The 14,150-nt window shown below is 43.0% G+C and overlaps 1 protein-coding gene across 1 annotated transcript in view; it reads right to left on the bottom strand.

Moving 5' to 3' along the window:
• Positions 1-4,274: 4,274 nt before the first annotated feature.
• The window catches only part of LOC128719733 (uncharacterized), a 29,517-nt gene continuing 19,641 nt past the window's right edge, over positions 4,275-14,150 (bottom strand). Inside the window, exons 4-6 of the mRNA XM_053813363.1 lie at positions 8,556-8,877; positions 6,431-6,545; positions 4,275-4,466 (exon numbers count right to left, since the gene is read on the bottom strand). Of these exons, the coding sequence (XP_053669338.1) occupies positions 4,275-4,466; positions 6,431-6,545; positions 8,556-8,877 (629 nt within the window). The remainder of the gene's footprint in view (positions 4,467-6,430; positions 6,546-8,555; positions 8,878-14,150) is intronic.

The raw sequence follows: 14,150 nt of genomic DNA, 5'->3' as shown, positions 1-14,150 counted from the left end.
GCTTTCTCTACGGTTGAATCAACAGCTGTCTGTTGGGAAGGTAAGTTAAACAACCAAAAAACAAAAAAATACAATTAAAAGAACTAAACTGAACGGGAATGGGAAATGGAGGCGCCCAGTACGCCGTGTGGCTGTGTGATTGAATGCAAAAGTTTCACCAAACCGCACACGCGCGTTCGTGGGATTGTGCACAAAACGAGTTGCATTATGTTGCAATCAGCCGCACCAAACCAAATCGTTAGGATCGGAAGGTTTTTCTGTGTGTGCTTTTGGTCCTATTTGTCAGTTGGTTCGTTTGTTCGATTTGTTTGTTTGTTTGTTTCGTTGGTTGTTCACTGTGTCGGTTTGTTTTAGAACCGTTGTGCTCACTTTTGCGTATGTGTATGAATTGTTTTGCATTCTTGCCCCGCGGGATGCTCGTTTCCCAACAGTGGGTAATTTATTTTCCACCAGCACGCTTTGTTCTGTCCCTTTCGGAAGTTAGTAGTTGTGCACAAAAAGTACACATATTGTTTCACCTCTGGCGAAGAGGAGTTTTTTGTTGTTGTTGTATTGTACATTTACTTTCCACTTTCACTTCATATTGGTTCCATTAGTTAGTGCCTATAATAAATTGCACGCTATGTAACTCTTTGCATTCGCACGGCCCCAGTTTGCAGACAGTGTATGTGTTTTCGAAACCAATCTGTCTTTTTTTGCACAATTGAACACAACAAAAAGTGATACATTTTATTATTAATTTCTGTTGAAATGTTCGTCGATTCATAGGGCTGATTGGATTTTAGGTCAATGTTGGTGTTGGTAATGGTGATGGTTAAAAACTGAAAAAACTAATTTTTTCCGTAGTCGGTTTAATCCTTTTTCAGCTCCAGATCAACTCCGTTTTTATAATCCTTTATTATCATTTATGAAGTATTGTTACTTGAGGGCAAGAAATTAAGCTCATAAACTCTAGTAAACCCCATAGAAAGCTCATAAAGCCTTGAGGAAAATTATGGAAAACTCCCCTGTTGCACTCGGAAAATTCAAAAGATATTTATTAAAAAAATTGTGAAACGATGTGGCAAAACGATAAAAAAGTCAATGGAAAATGTTGCACGAGGAAAATCAAACACTAGGAAAAACTGTGAAAAACTTGTTGAACTGCTGGAAAAATTCAGTGTCGGTTAATTTCTGGGTCGACTTCGGTGTCGCATCTGGAGTCTAATCCGGAGTCGAATCCACAATAATCCGAAGTTGAATCCGGAGTTATCCGTAATCTAATTCCGAGCAATCCGAAGCACATGTTTCAGGCTGGCTTCATGAATCCACTCCAAACTTTCCATCCCGGATTGAAATAAATTGATCTAGACACTCTTTTTTGTACTCAGCTGACGAGCTAGGAGCAGCTTGACTAGCTCAAAAATATGAGAAACATTCTTACTATTGCAATTAAAACCATTCATATTCTGGCACACCCTTTTTCATAGCTTTGTTTAAAAAAAAAACATCCAATTAAACGAATGAAACTTGTAACACATTTTTTCCGAACCGTGAACAACACATCCACTTCTGGTGGTATTCATTAAGAGGTTTTTAGTGGTTTGTAATTGAAATAACCAATAAATAACGAGAAATGGACATGTAAAAAAAGTGGCATGTAAAAATCCCAAACCAAACTAACAGGCTTAACTGATAGACATGAACCCAGCGGCCTATTTGTCTAAAAACCACACACAAAGAATTCTTTACAGGATTGGTTTTGTGTGTGTGTGTGTGTGTGTGTGTGTGTGTGTGTGTGTGTGTGTGATGATTCAATTCACATTTGTTTTTCCCACTCTAGCAATTGCTCTTGTGTGTTGTTATTAATCATTTTACATATATATGCATAACTGCGACCGCGCACAGATTGGGAATTGGCAGCGGACGGGTGGCAAGTGTTTGCTGACGCTGTGCAAATCATATTCGTTCGGGCGCGAGCTAAAATTGGAAATAATCCATGCGTTATGGGTAAAATATTGGGTTTTACCAGTACGGTTTTGTGTGTGCTATTTTTCTTCTGCTTTTCCATTTGCTTTTTTTTAACATCCCATTTGCTATCGCCCTTCACCTTTCCACTAATGCCCACCCCATTTATGGTGAAGTGCCACCACACGGTTGTGCTTTCAGTTGCATCGGCTGTGCAGCTGCACCGGGTATGCAGCATTGCACACGTTCGCTTTCATGTTTGTCATTATTTTAAATTGATTTACGGGGATCGGTCTTGTTGATATAATTACGCCATAATTGGAGAACACACGAACGATCGGACGGTGAACTGGATCGGTGAAGCGTTTACCCATTTTAAAATGCTGATTCAATGCTGACTGCACGCGGTGTAAGGAAGGTACACATAGCAAAAAAAGCTGCAAAATAGAGATAAAACAAAACCCGAGCGAGAAATACTCACATCGTCCGTCAGTTCCATGACTATCGGTTGGTTTTTTTTTTGTTTATTAATTTCTTTCACAACCTCACCGTTTGATGTATTTATGATTTATAGCGTTATTATCACAATCTCGTGCGGTTCGTTGCAGTTCACAGGTGAAAGGTGCGCATTTTGCGCATCTAATCACGTATCGCATTCGATTAAGGGTCGATTGATCGTGTGTAATACGGCGGAACGGAAACGAATGCGTGGAAAATGTATGTGCATTGCATACATTCAGGCTTATTAAACATTCTACCGCGTGGTTAAATAAAACAAGTTTGCCAAGTGGATTCGGCTGTTTCTGGTTTCATAGTGTACAGTTTTCTGATACTTTTATTCACTGTTTTGCGTGTTCTGTGTGTTCTACAATCGTATCGCTTGTTTCATGTTAATCATGTTAGTTTCCGTTTGTTTCCGTGCGACAGTTACAGTTCACTTTCCATCCCTCACTAGGCATTATTATCTCTTTACAAACACTTACCCTTCTATACAAACTCCCATTTGAATTCATTGCTCTCTTTCTCACTTCATTTTTCTTCATCCTATATCGCCACATTGGCTACATTTGCCCTATTCGAACCCTAACATCCCACGTTCAATACTTTATTTATATATATTTTGTTTGTTTTGTCAAGAATAAGTAGTAACAGATTGTTCGCCAGCAGAATAAACGATCGCACGTAACGTACGCTAAGCTTTAGGATAGCGGGGCTGTTTAGTTAAAGGTAAGAGGTGAAAGCGTCCGCAATGCTCTGGCAAAATGGCGATTCGAGTTCTATTTTAAATAGTTGTTTACGTTTTTTAAATTTCCTTTTCCTTTTTTCTGCTACTGAATCAATAGTGTTAGGATGGAGTGGTGGTGCGAAACTGAAAAAAACCATCGGATCGTTACCCAAACTTGGAGCTCGATCGATCAAATGATCATCTCATAGTTTGTTTTTCCCCCGTTTTCACTATTCAATTACTTTGTCAATTTGCTAATGGTTTTGAGCTTTGCCCCTTTAAGAGTTTTGTGCTCTACGCTGTCTGCTCTTGTATCATCTTCAATCGTAACTTTCCTTCGTGTTTTTTTTGAGAAGAAATGTCTTTAATAAAGGCAGTTTTACAAGGAATAATTAATTGATAACAATAGGTTAATAGGTCCTTTCTTTATCAGCTCCACAAGCCCCTTTTTCCCACGACCTGGTTTGTGATTTTCCTCTATTTGCTACTTAACCCATCTGTTTAAACTCAAAACTAAGCAAACACAACAAATGCAATGGTTTACATGGCTGCAAGCGGAGGAAAACGAGGACGCATTTTTTTTTGCTCCTGGTCACGGCACCAGTTGCGTGGCATTTTCCCCCCACTGCAAGAGAATTATATTTTGTTTTCCCGTGGTGTAGTAGAACAAGTTCACACCTATGCCACGCGCTTTCTCACCAGTGCATCCCATAGCACAATGTGGCGCTTTGTGTACTTTTGTGTTCTTGTTTCGTTCTCGTTCCCCCATTCTCGATTGAGTGTTTGCTGATTTACCATTTACCAACTAAAGTTTTCACTGTTTTGAGCGCTGTTACCGTTTTTTGATGCGTGTGCCTTTTAATCTCCTCCGTTTAGCCGCACATTCCACACCATTTACAGCCTTTTCAAGCGTGGCGATTAGCTGCGACCCGCCAGGATGGATGTGCAATCGGTGCATTTACCTGCCCATTATCTCGGGCCGCCGTTGATGTAGATGTTAATGTAGCATCTGGCCTGGACGCAACGGCCTATTTCCTTCTCGTCATCGAGATCGAGGTACCGGGTGCGATCGGGTACCGATCGACGTCGCTGTGGGTGGCGATTAAATAAACGTTCCCAGCCATTCGCCCGGGTACGGTTGTAGCATCCGCGCATTTGCAACCGCAAGCACCGTCACGATGGCGAGTGTGACCATATTTGATGAACTCCACCACACTAAACCGGACCGGGTGGCGCTTGAGCTGAAGTAATCCCGGCATTTGCCACTTTCCGGCGTGTAATCGACGCAGTGCATCTGTTTCCGGGAAGGGGATTTTTGTTAACCGCAGGAATAGCAGGACAGAGCGAGAGAGAGAGAGAGAGAGAGAGAGAGAGAGAGTGAGAGAAGAAACAAAAAAATCAATAGTGTTAGGGGTGATAAAGTGGGTTTTTCAATGGAGAGGAGAGCAATCGGAAGGTTAGAAGCGAGTACAACATGGTGTGTTGCCCAAAAATTTTTTGTCATCCACCCCGCAGAACCATTCCACCATTTTCTCTTCCCGTTTGTGGCCAACTTGTATTTTCCTTCTTTTTTGTATGGGAGGGCAATACATGTGCGAGTGCATCGAAACGGTGCATGTTTATTCTGGTTGCCACCAGTGCGGAAAAACACATTCGACAAAACCGTGGAACAGTTTTCATTGTCACCCAGTAAACGGGGGCAGCATAAATCATGGCCTACTCGTACCCTCCTTTCGGTGGTACACTTTACACTTCACTACCATTGCTGTCACCATGGAAGTAAGGACAGAAAGAGACAAACGTGTGGAAGAGTGATAGAAATAGAGGTTTGTTCTAGTTTTCAAACAGGGTGCTTTACCGATGCAATATGTATGAGCTCAACCGGCAGGGACACTATTTATGTTCCGAGCTGGAAAAACGGACGCCACTAGATAGGGTCCCGAAAACCGAAACCCTGACCCGGGCATTTTAAAGCGGGGTCCCATACCATTACAATGGGAATCCTGGTGCTCTCCCGCGCACACCGGCGATCGAAGGTTAAACGTTTGAATTGAGTGCATTATTTTCACGCACAACTGAGTGTGCAGTGGAACAGGACCCCACAGCATTGGTGCGGGTGGGCCGGGACATGTTTTATTCATCACGATCACCCTTGTTCGGTACCGTGGCGGTGTGATGGGCGTGATGACGAGACGTTGTGTTGACGGGTATTGTGTTGTAAAAAAAAAGTTTGTACAACGTTGTTTCATTCGTTCACAAAAGAGTAGCGGGAAAGCAACGTTCTGGCTAGCTTAAATGATTTGCTTCGGGATCACGGTTGTAATGCGTTTGGAGGTAATTCGGGCTACAAATTGGTTTAATTGGCCCCGTTACGCTGGGTGGCAAGGTATACATGATGAAATTTAGCAACTTGTTTATTGCTTTGTGGGCTGTTAGGTGTAGCCTGTGCCTTCAAATAACACAGTTTCATTTGAGAAGAATGATCGATGTTTTCTATTAAGCTTTTTCCACCCTCATGCGGTTTTTGTGTTAATGTAGTTGATTTCATTTTCAACTGATTAATTAAATAAAGTGTGTTTTCAGGGAAAAAATGGAAACTCATCCCGCTATTTATTAAAGGACAATGACAAGTACATTAAGAGGTTATTGTTGAAATATAATATTAAAAATGGATCTATTGATTCATTTTCCAAGATATATGAAAAATGCATTTAAATTTATTATTTATAATGAATTTCCACCCTCGAATTTCCAATGAAAATACGACCAATTTGCTAACAAATGCCATATCTTTACGCTCCGGACCCAAGTTCAAATGGTTGATGGCTTTGATGGTTGATCAAAGATTTCGAAACATTCATCACGTTGCCTTCCTGACAAAAGACTAAAGCACGCCTGATTGCATTTAACATCGCTACAATGTCTTTGTTAATAGAACAATTACCAGTCCCTAATTAGCTCCCACTTTGTCACATCATTGTCTATCCGATGAGCGTAGCTGAACCGTAAAGCGGACCGAATGGACCAACCGAACGATTGATGTTTGTTCTTCGGAACACAAACACACACACATAGACAAACGTTCACGCAACACCAAATAGAGACATCAATAAACAAAACCCGAACATCCCAAGAAAGGGGACACCTTCCCGGCCACACCATTCAAAGTCAACACCAAAACGCCGGGCCGGTAGTGACGGACTTACGGGTGTCCGCTCCTTACCGTACGACTTCTTCCGCTCGAGCACACACACTTACCCGCATCAGCGTGTTGGACATCTTGTCGAGGAATTTGCGCGTGAAAAGCGCCGTCTCGTCGCCGCAGGCATGCCGCACCGTAAACTCCGAGCACTGCATGTACTTCTGGAAGGCACTGTTGATGGGAGAGGAAGAAGATGGAAGCAACGCTTAGTAGTTGACGACTGGAATGGGAACACGCTGTACGATGGGATTCGAACGACTTAGCGCTCCGTGCCGTCTTAGGCCTTAAGAATGGAAGATAAATACACTCCATGCACATGTACGGGCACTAGTAGACCTTGTGCCGCTAGTGTAGCGTGTAATCGGTGTGAAATTGACGGGAAATGCATTCGATGCAATTGACGGGAAAGTGGCGATACCGTACGGACAGACATCTAGCGCTGAATGTCAGATGCTGCGAGAAGATAGGAAAAGACTATGACGATTCTCTGGCCCTGAGCTGGCAAGATGCTAAGAAGCTCCGCTTCGTGATGATGCCAATGGTTACATTTATGAGCCACCTTGCAGTGACATCAAATGAAGGTTGAATCTTAAACGTGGCTTAAGGCGTGGTAGAGATTCGGGCATGGCTTTAAATGAGGCGATAATTGCAAGCATTAAGCGCCGAGAGGTATGCAATCCGCATGGCAAATTTGTCTTTTATGTTTGAAAAAGGTCGAGTTTTGTGATTGAAATTGACTTCTTGTGTTAATCTCATTCAATTGTTCTGTAACTACTCGTTACTGTACTCATCGCAAAAAAAAGAACATTTAAAACCACACAAACCGATCAAGAACCGTACTATCGATCCGATGGTCATTTTGATGAGTTTCTAATTCCAACTGCCGGTCCAATGTAATGGGCACTAAATTTGACCAAGGGACAATGAAATGAAACAACGTTGGTTAGCCGATCAGTTCCACCGGTACACTTTTTTCGGGCAAGTTCAAATGAATCGCCGTTTACGGGTCATGACACTTAGGCTAAGGTCAACGGCAAGATACACAACAAAAAAATCTAATTTGTGCTCCGTTTTCATTCGTCCGACCATTGGCTGACATCATCTTTTGTTCGCCAAAGAGGGAAGAAACGGTACAATAAAACCCCAAACCGTTTTTGGCCACGATGTTTGTGTGTGTATCAGTTGGGGGAGCGAAATTGAATGGTCATTCGGGCAGGCTGACTTTTGCTGTCTCAGCTCGGACTCAGGATCAATTTCATTCGTCGCAAAAACAAACCACCCCAACCCAAAAGCCACAAGATGGTGTAGCCGATCCGGAAAATAGTGCACCGTCACAGTCACAACCACACCCGGGGCCGGTGCCCCGGTGTGAACTGTCAGCTTCGTGTGAAACAATAAATTTGATTGGCCTCGGACGTATGGGGGAAACCCCACTATCCGGCGCTAATGGTAGTTAGTTACTGTTTATGAAAGGGCAATCGTTCGCTGGCTTTTTATGTGATGCCGCCACCGAACCATCATCCATTGCTGCACGTTGGGATGTAATCGGTGGCAATGAAATTACGCGCTGTACGGTGTAGCTATTGGAATGATTTGTTGTTTGTTCTTGTGCGAAAAGGGAACGAGAGTTTGGGCGACATCTCTTACCGGAAATGCTTTCAGCTTTTGCAAAAAGATTGGTTTGTCCAGTAAATGTCGATTGTTTTTTGAAGCTAGACAATGATTTGAAGGTTTTAAAAAGATTGGATTCCAATGTCAAAGCTAAGATAGAATTGAGTGTCTTGATAAATTGTTAACATTGAAGGACATGATTAACTGATTAAACATCCAGAATTAAAAACATACATTAACATCATTTTGAATTCTGGTGACGTTTCGTGGAAAGTGTCAAAATGGTCAGAGAAACTAGTGCAGGAATTCAATGAAGCGTTCTGTACTGTTCACAGCTTGTTGAAAGAAACTAAGAATTTCATTTGAATTATAGAAATTCTGTTTTTTTAGTATTTCAAATGATAACAATTCGAAAAAGACAATTCTAATATCAAATAGACGATAAACAATTCTTAAAGTTCCCTTTATATGTCCGGTTGAAAAAGAAAGAAACGTACGATGTTTACAACCTGTCTCAACTTTCCCATCCGACATCCGACGGCATTCAAAGTTTATTCCACCAAAACTTACCAGCAAACCGTTTTAAGCCGTTCCTCCTCCGCATCCTCGATCGACTTGGTGCTGTTGGGATGGCTGCGGGCCGGATGCTCGTGCTGCTGTCTGTGATGGTGCTGATGCTGACTCATGTCACCGCTGTGGTATTGCCCGCCGCCGCTGCTCAGTACGGCGGCCGGATGTGTGGCCATTGTCGGATAGGCGGAGGATGCGACCGTCGTCGTGGTGGTGGTGGCGACCGTTTGGCCTATCTTCGCCATGGTGCTCTGGTACCGGGCCGCACACACCTCGTAGTCTTTTTTCACATGCCGCATGCACGGTGCATGTCTAAGAAAGTCTGTTGACGGGGAACGGGTGAAACGCCAGTGTCCAACGAAACCCACAGAAACCGCATCCGACAAAACGCCCCGGTAGACGATTGGGGCAACGAGAAAACGGAGAAAGGAAGCAAACAGATAAGGTTAGTTTTTTTTTTGCAAACCCTTTCCTGGCGTGCACTGTGAATGTCAATTCAATTTGGGCTCTCTTCCTTCGTTCGTTCACCGTTTAGCATCAATGTCGTTCAGGGTTCAGGGCTGTCGTTGACATTCGCCCGAATACGATCACCGATGCTAGTGGTGGAGAGAGCAGGAAGCTAGCTTAGAAAATGGAGACGGCACAAAATAAACGACACGGTTTTATGTCCATGACTAGTGATCAGATGGGAACGTGTAGAAAAGAATGGTATGAAATCATTGCAAGCGCTTGAATGAGGCAGATGACAAAAACGAAACAGCAAAACAACGTCTAAACAATATCCTAAATGAAAGCAGAAACTCTACCGATAGCTCATAATACCTTTGCCTGCGCCATGAAATGATACTGACCGGAAGGGCAACATTGTGATCGGAGAAGATGGAGCTTCTATTCATCCATCGCCCAAACGCCCAAACACCACGACTAAGAGCTCGTAATGTGGTTTCTTTGTAGCCACAATGGTTTTGGTTTGTGGGCAGCGTAGTGGGAGTAAATTACTCAATTATCGATAAGGGGTGGAAAATCTGGCCCGATTCTAGGAAGTGACTTGATTAGCCGTGTTAAACATGATAGGGTTTGGTCTATAATGAAGTTTCACCTACATAGATTAAACTGAGGCATTGTTCTTGGCCTGTAGAAGCTTTACATTCTAAAATAAACACGACTCAATGATAGTTTAAAGAGCACAGGAATAAATCCAAATGACTTTAACACTTTTTACAATAATCCTCAAGAATAATGAGCTGTAATTTTCACAACACGAGAGTAATATAGTTGCGAATATGTTATATCAGCGTTCCATGTTTATGGGTCATGTTATACCACGTCAAATATCACTCCCGCCTTCGTAAGCTCTCTTACACGATAATAAAGTAAACAACGTGCTTGAGATTAATTTCCCCTCTTGAACAAGATTCGTCTGCAGAAGTTGCAGCCCAACCCAACCATTATCGCGCTATGAAGTAAATTCAACCACAACTAACAAGGGCTGAAATTTGCCGAAGCTCTGCTCACTCTCTACGCTCAGAAACCACCAGAAGTATATTCGCTATTAGGTGTTTGGTTTCTACCAAAACGCAAAACCCCAAGCGCAGCAATCGCCACTAATTAGCAGCGAACAAGGCAGTGCTTTTCCACCGCCAGACAAATAATGAATTATCCGCCAGAGGAACATCCTTTTTCTTGCTCCTCTTTAGAGCTTCTTTGGAGCGGCTTATAATTAAATGGGATAATTCGCTTTCTCCCCACCCTCGGACCGGTTATTGGATACTGGAATGTGCACTTATACTTCCGAAATGTTCATGTGTGCGATTTGTCACACATGGCCCCGGAAGGACGCCAAAGTACTGACTTCCGCAATGCGCAATCCGGCCAAAACATTGCGTACACCGCGATGCTGAGATTGTCGATGAGTGTCGTTCCTGTTGGCATTCTCATTAACGAATCAAGCGTTTTTTTCGCTCTCTCTCTTTCTTTTCCTTCTCATCACACACTCCTCAACGGCAGATCATTAGCCGACTTGACCCGGTGAATTGTAAGCCGGAACACGCTGCACGCACGAGGCAAGGTATGGAGGAAGCGAAAAATTAGCTACAACCATCAACAAAACAACAGGCACAATCTCGCACACCGTTTAGCTCAATTTTCAACTTGCAACTTTTGCTCATTCAACTTGACTGCTAATTGACGATTTGCCGCTGATTTTTCCCCGCAAGCGTGAGAAAGTGCGCAACGTTGTGGTGGGAAAACTTTTCCTACCTTTGCCATCATTGACGTGCGCCCAATCACGAACCAAATGAGATGGAAATGGTAAACTTTGCTACGACTTTTGGATAAAACAGAACCAAGCGAACGAAGAAAAAACAACTCCCATCCGAGGTTAAGACACGACGAGGTTTACCGGATATAGTGTGAGAAATCATTAAAATGCGGCCAGCTTTCTTCACAAGTTTGTTTTGAATAGTCGAATGGGGAAACATCGGGAGCAAGTTTATTCCTTTTCGCATCAATGCAAAACATTGGCTGGGAGGCATAATGTTTTAATGGTTAATTCTTTTATTCGCGCAACGTTATGCACCACCTGGAGCGTGATTTGCAGGCATGGTTTGATTTACGTTTAATGTTGCTGTAATGTTCTCGTGGTAGTTGAATCGAGCGAGTTTTTTTTCGATCACGTATTTTAATTTCTCGAGCGAATTTGGTATTTTAAAAATATTTTTTTGGCAGTGCTGTGTTTCGAGATTTTTGTGATCGATTTTCAGGATCATTTAGAGATCGTTTTCCACATGTGTTGCAATTTTGCTTCAAATGATATAATTCCCTTTACAAAGGAGTCGATGTTGTCACGTCTGTCTCATTTTGTACATGGGAATGCATACTTTCAGGCGCTTTTATTAGTTAGTGACCAGTGACTCCCACTACTCAGTGACCGGTCAGAATCGATTAAAATCTCCTTGGGTTGTTACGAAGGGAAGAATTCTGTCCATGTAACCCTTTGTTAGCTTTCGGTGAAAAAGAAATCTATTTTTTATTTAAATTTTGCACAATGCATACATTATGACAGCCAATTTTAAAAGCTTAACCTTCAATATTGTAATACAGCATTTTAAAGCTCTCCACCGAGTGGTACCGAGCAATAGTGAGGAAAGTACATTACCTCCGACATAAGTAAGCTCATATCGCTATTGGTAACATCCCATATCATTAAGCTTATAACCATGATTGAAGCACGGATTAGACAGAACTACATCAGCAGTCCCAAATATGCCCTAATCGCATAATACCAACACGTACGCCGCAGATCAGTACATTACGGAATTTGTGTTTTTGTGGGTCTTTATCTGCTTCTGTGATTCAACCAAGCTAACGAACCGCGACGTGTCTGAGAAACGAATACTAGCTGGCCCCGCAGCGAATACCGGTGAGCACGGTTGCCGTCATTGGACAAAGATGGACGATACCAATACGAGTCAAAACACAATCCATTATAGGACGAATGTCCTGCAGAACGCGGGTGTGAAAAACGTCCAAATCTTTCGTGATGGATGCAGAAGAATACCATCACCGTGTGGCGACCACCACGTCATACGGTTTGCCTACATTTAGGCGCTGTACCGCACAAAAGCGAAACGGAAATAGAATATGTGGCGCACGTACGCTCGTTCGGACAGCACACGTTGATCGCAGCGCATTGATGCACACATACGATCGATGTGCGGTGGAAAGCTGACAGTTTGAAAGATTGGTATCATATTATTGGTTCGATGCATATAAATCCAGTTTAAAGGTGCCGACGTAAATCGGATTGCAGGATTGGTACCGTGTGCTACTTAGCCTGGTAACTTTCCCCGGTGAGTGGGAACGATGGAGTACGAAAAAGCTTTCCCTCGTTTCGCTCTTTTTTCCTTCTTCTTCATATCCTTCTTCTAGTTGCATCCTGCACTGTATGATACCTTCCGACTTTGGACAACATTGGTCATCGTTAGAGATGCATCTCCCGGGCGCCTTCCTTCTCATCCGCACACTCTCACACAAAGCAGCATTCATTTTGAAGTCACCGTCGTTTTGATGCATGAGCGGACGTGTGATATTGGGTACGTGACACTGCTCCAAATGGAGGATATCATCAGTCAGGGGAAAATTGATAAGATTTCCTTCCAACCAAGGTTCGCACGTCGACAGGCGCTTTGTTGTGTTCTGTCCACGAAACTGTCCGGGCACTGATTCCCGTAACCGACCGGTGCATTGCATAGAAGTATCTTTGTACCAACGGCACGTTCACATGGCCGGTAGCGAGCATCCTTTTGAAGGTGCCCCCGAGTGCGCCAACGAAACGGTCTTGCACTTTCAGACGCATGGTTATTGTGCTTTTAGCTATCCATTGTCCTCGGCTTGCTCGGCATAGGTGCCACATCTACGTGAGTGACTGACTGACTGACTGACTGTCTGGACCGCACGATTATAGGCGTCGAAGGAATGCTTTCCATCACCAATACCACTACAAGACACGTCGAACAGGAAGTGACAGCAGGCAATGGGAAAAGCCAAGAAATGGAATAACACTCAGCACGGGAGCTTATTGATAAGGCATAGCATCCGTTTGATGTTACAGCTTATCCAGAGTATTATATTACTCTACCAGTAGTAGGTGAGATAAAATGCATCGAGTTCCTTTGGGTGCCAAGGCATCTTCTGCGTCACGGTGACAAAAAAAGGTTTTCAAAATTGATTTCATTTCTTCGCTACAGTATGCACTTTCTTCTATTTCATGTGCTTTCAAAGTAATGTTGACATGCTAGATTGATAATGATGTATGTGCTAGCCGCAAGAGAATAAAAGACCATGCGCCTCCATGTGACCGTTGGTCGCGTACAAGGAGATCGTTTTTTCCCGTTATAAATAGCATGATCGTTATAAATAGCATGCATTTTTCAAAACTATTTTAGGATTTAAAGTAAAATTTCTTACTTTAAAATAATGTTGCGATTTGTAAACTACAACAAAAGCGGACACTTTCCTTTCTGTCCTTAGTGGCATGTTACTTTTCTTATAGCTCTTATGTTTGTTTGCTGTACCACGGATAAATCCCACCAGGTAATGCGTCTAAAATCGCCTTCCAAACTTTACTGCTAACTAGCGGTGAAACCAAATAACAGGCGTGAAGAAAGCGTAACTCATTTACTGACTGGCGTACACTAGCTTTCCCGCACAGACTGTGGCTAAACGTTAGCTAAACGGTTGAGTTGGGTCGATGATGAACCCCAGCTCATCGAGAACCCGTCCAATGGCCGATGGTAGACGGTGGCTTGCAACGGTGCTTGCTAACACTTTCTAGCCCGGCAATTTGTTGATGGCAAGTAAAACTTTTCTCGTTAAGCCAAACACCGAGCTTTGGCGATTCTCTTGGTGCATTCAATGGACACACACACATACACTCCGATAAAAGAGCAACAGTGCAGCACGGGCCGGAAGCTCCGGGAAGGGAAATAGTTTTGTGGTTTTAGAAGCATTACCGGCAACAAGCCATTGAGAAGGTAATTTTCATCTCGCCCCACAATTACTTCCCATGATTGGTTCGCGATGGTGTTGATGATG

This window comes from Anopheles marshallii, chromosome 2 (genome assembly GCF_943734725.1).
Source record: "Anopheles marshallii chromosome 2, idAnoMarsDA_429_01, whole genome shotgun sequence".
NCBI lineage: Eukaryota > Metazoa > Arthropoda > Insecta > Diptera > Culicidae > Anopheles > Anopheles marshallii.
This window is presented reverse-complemented; position numbering and strand designations above follow the sequence as displayed.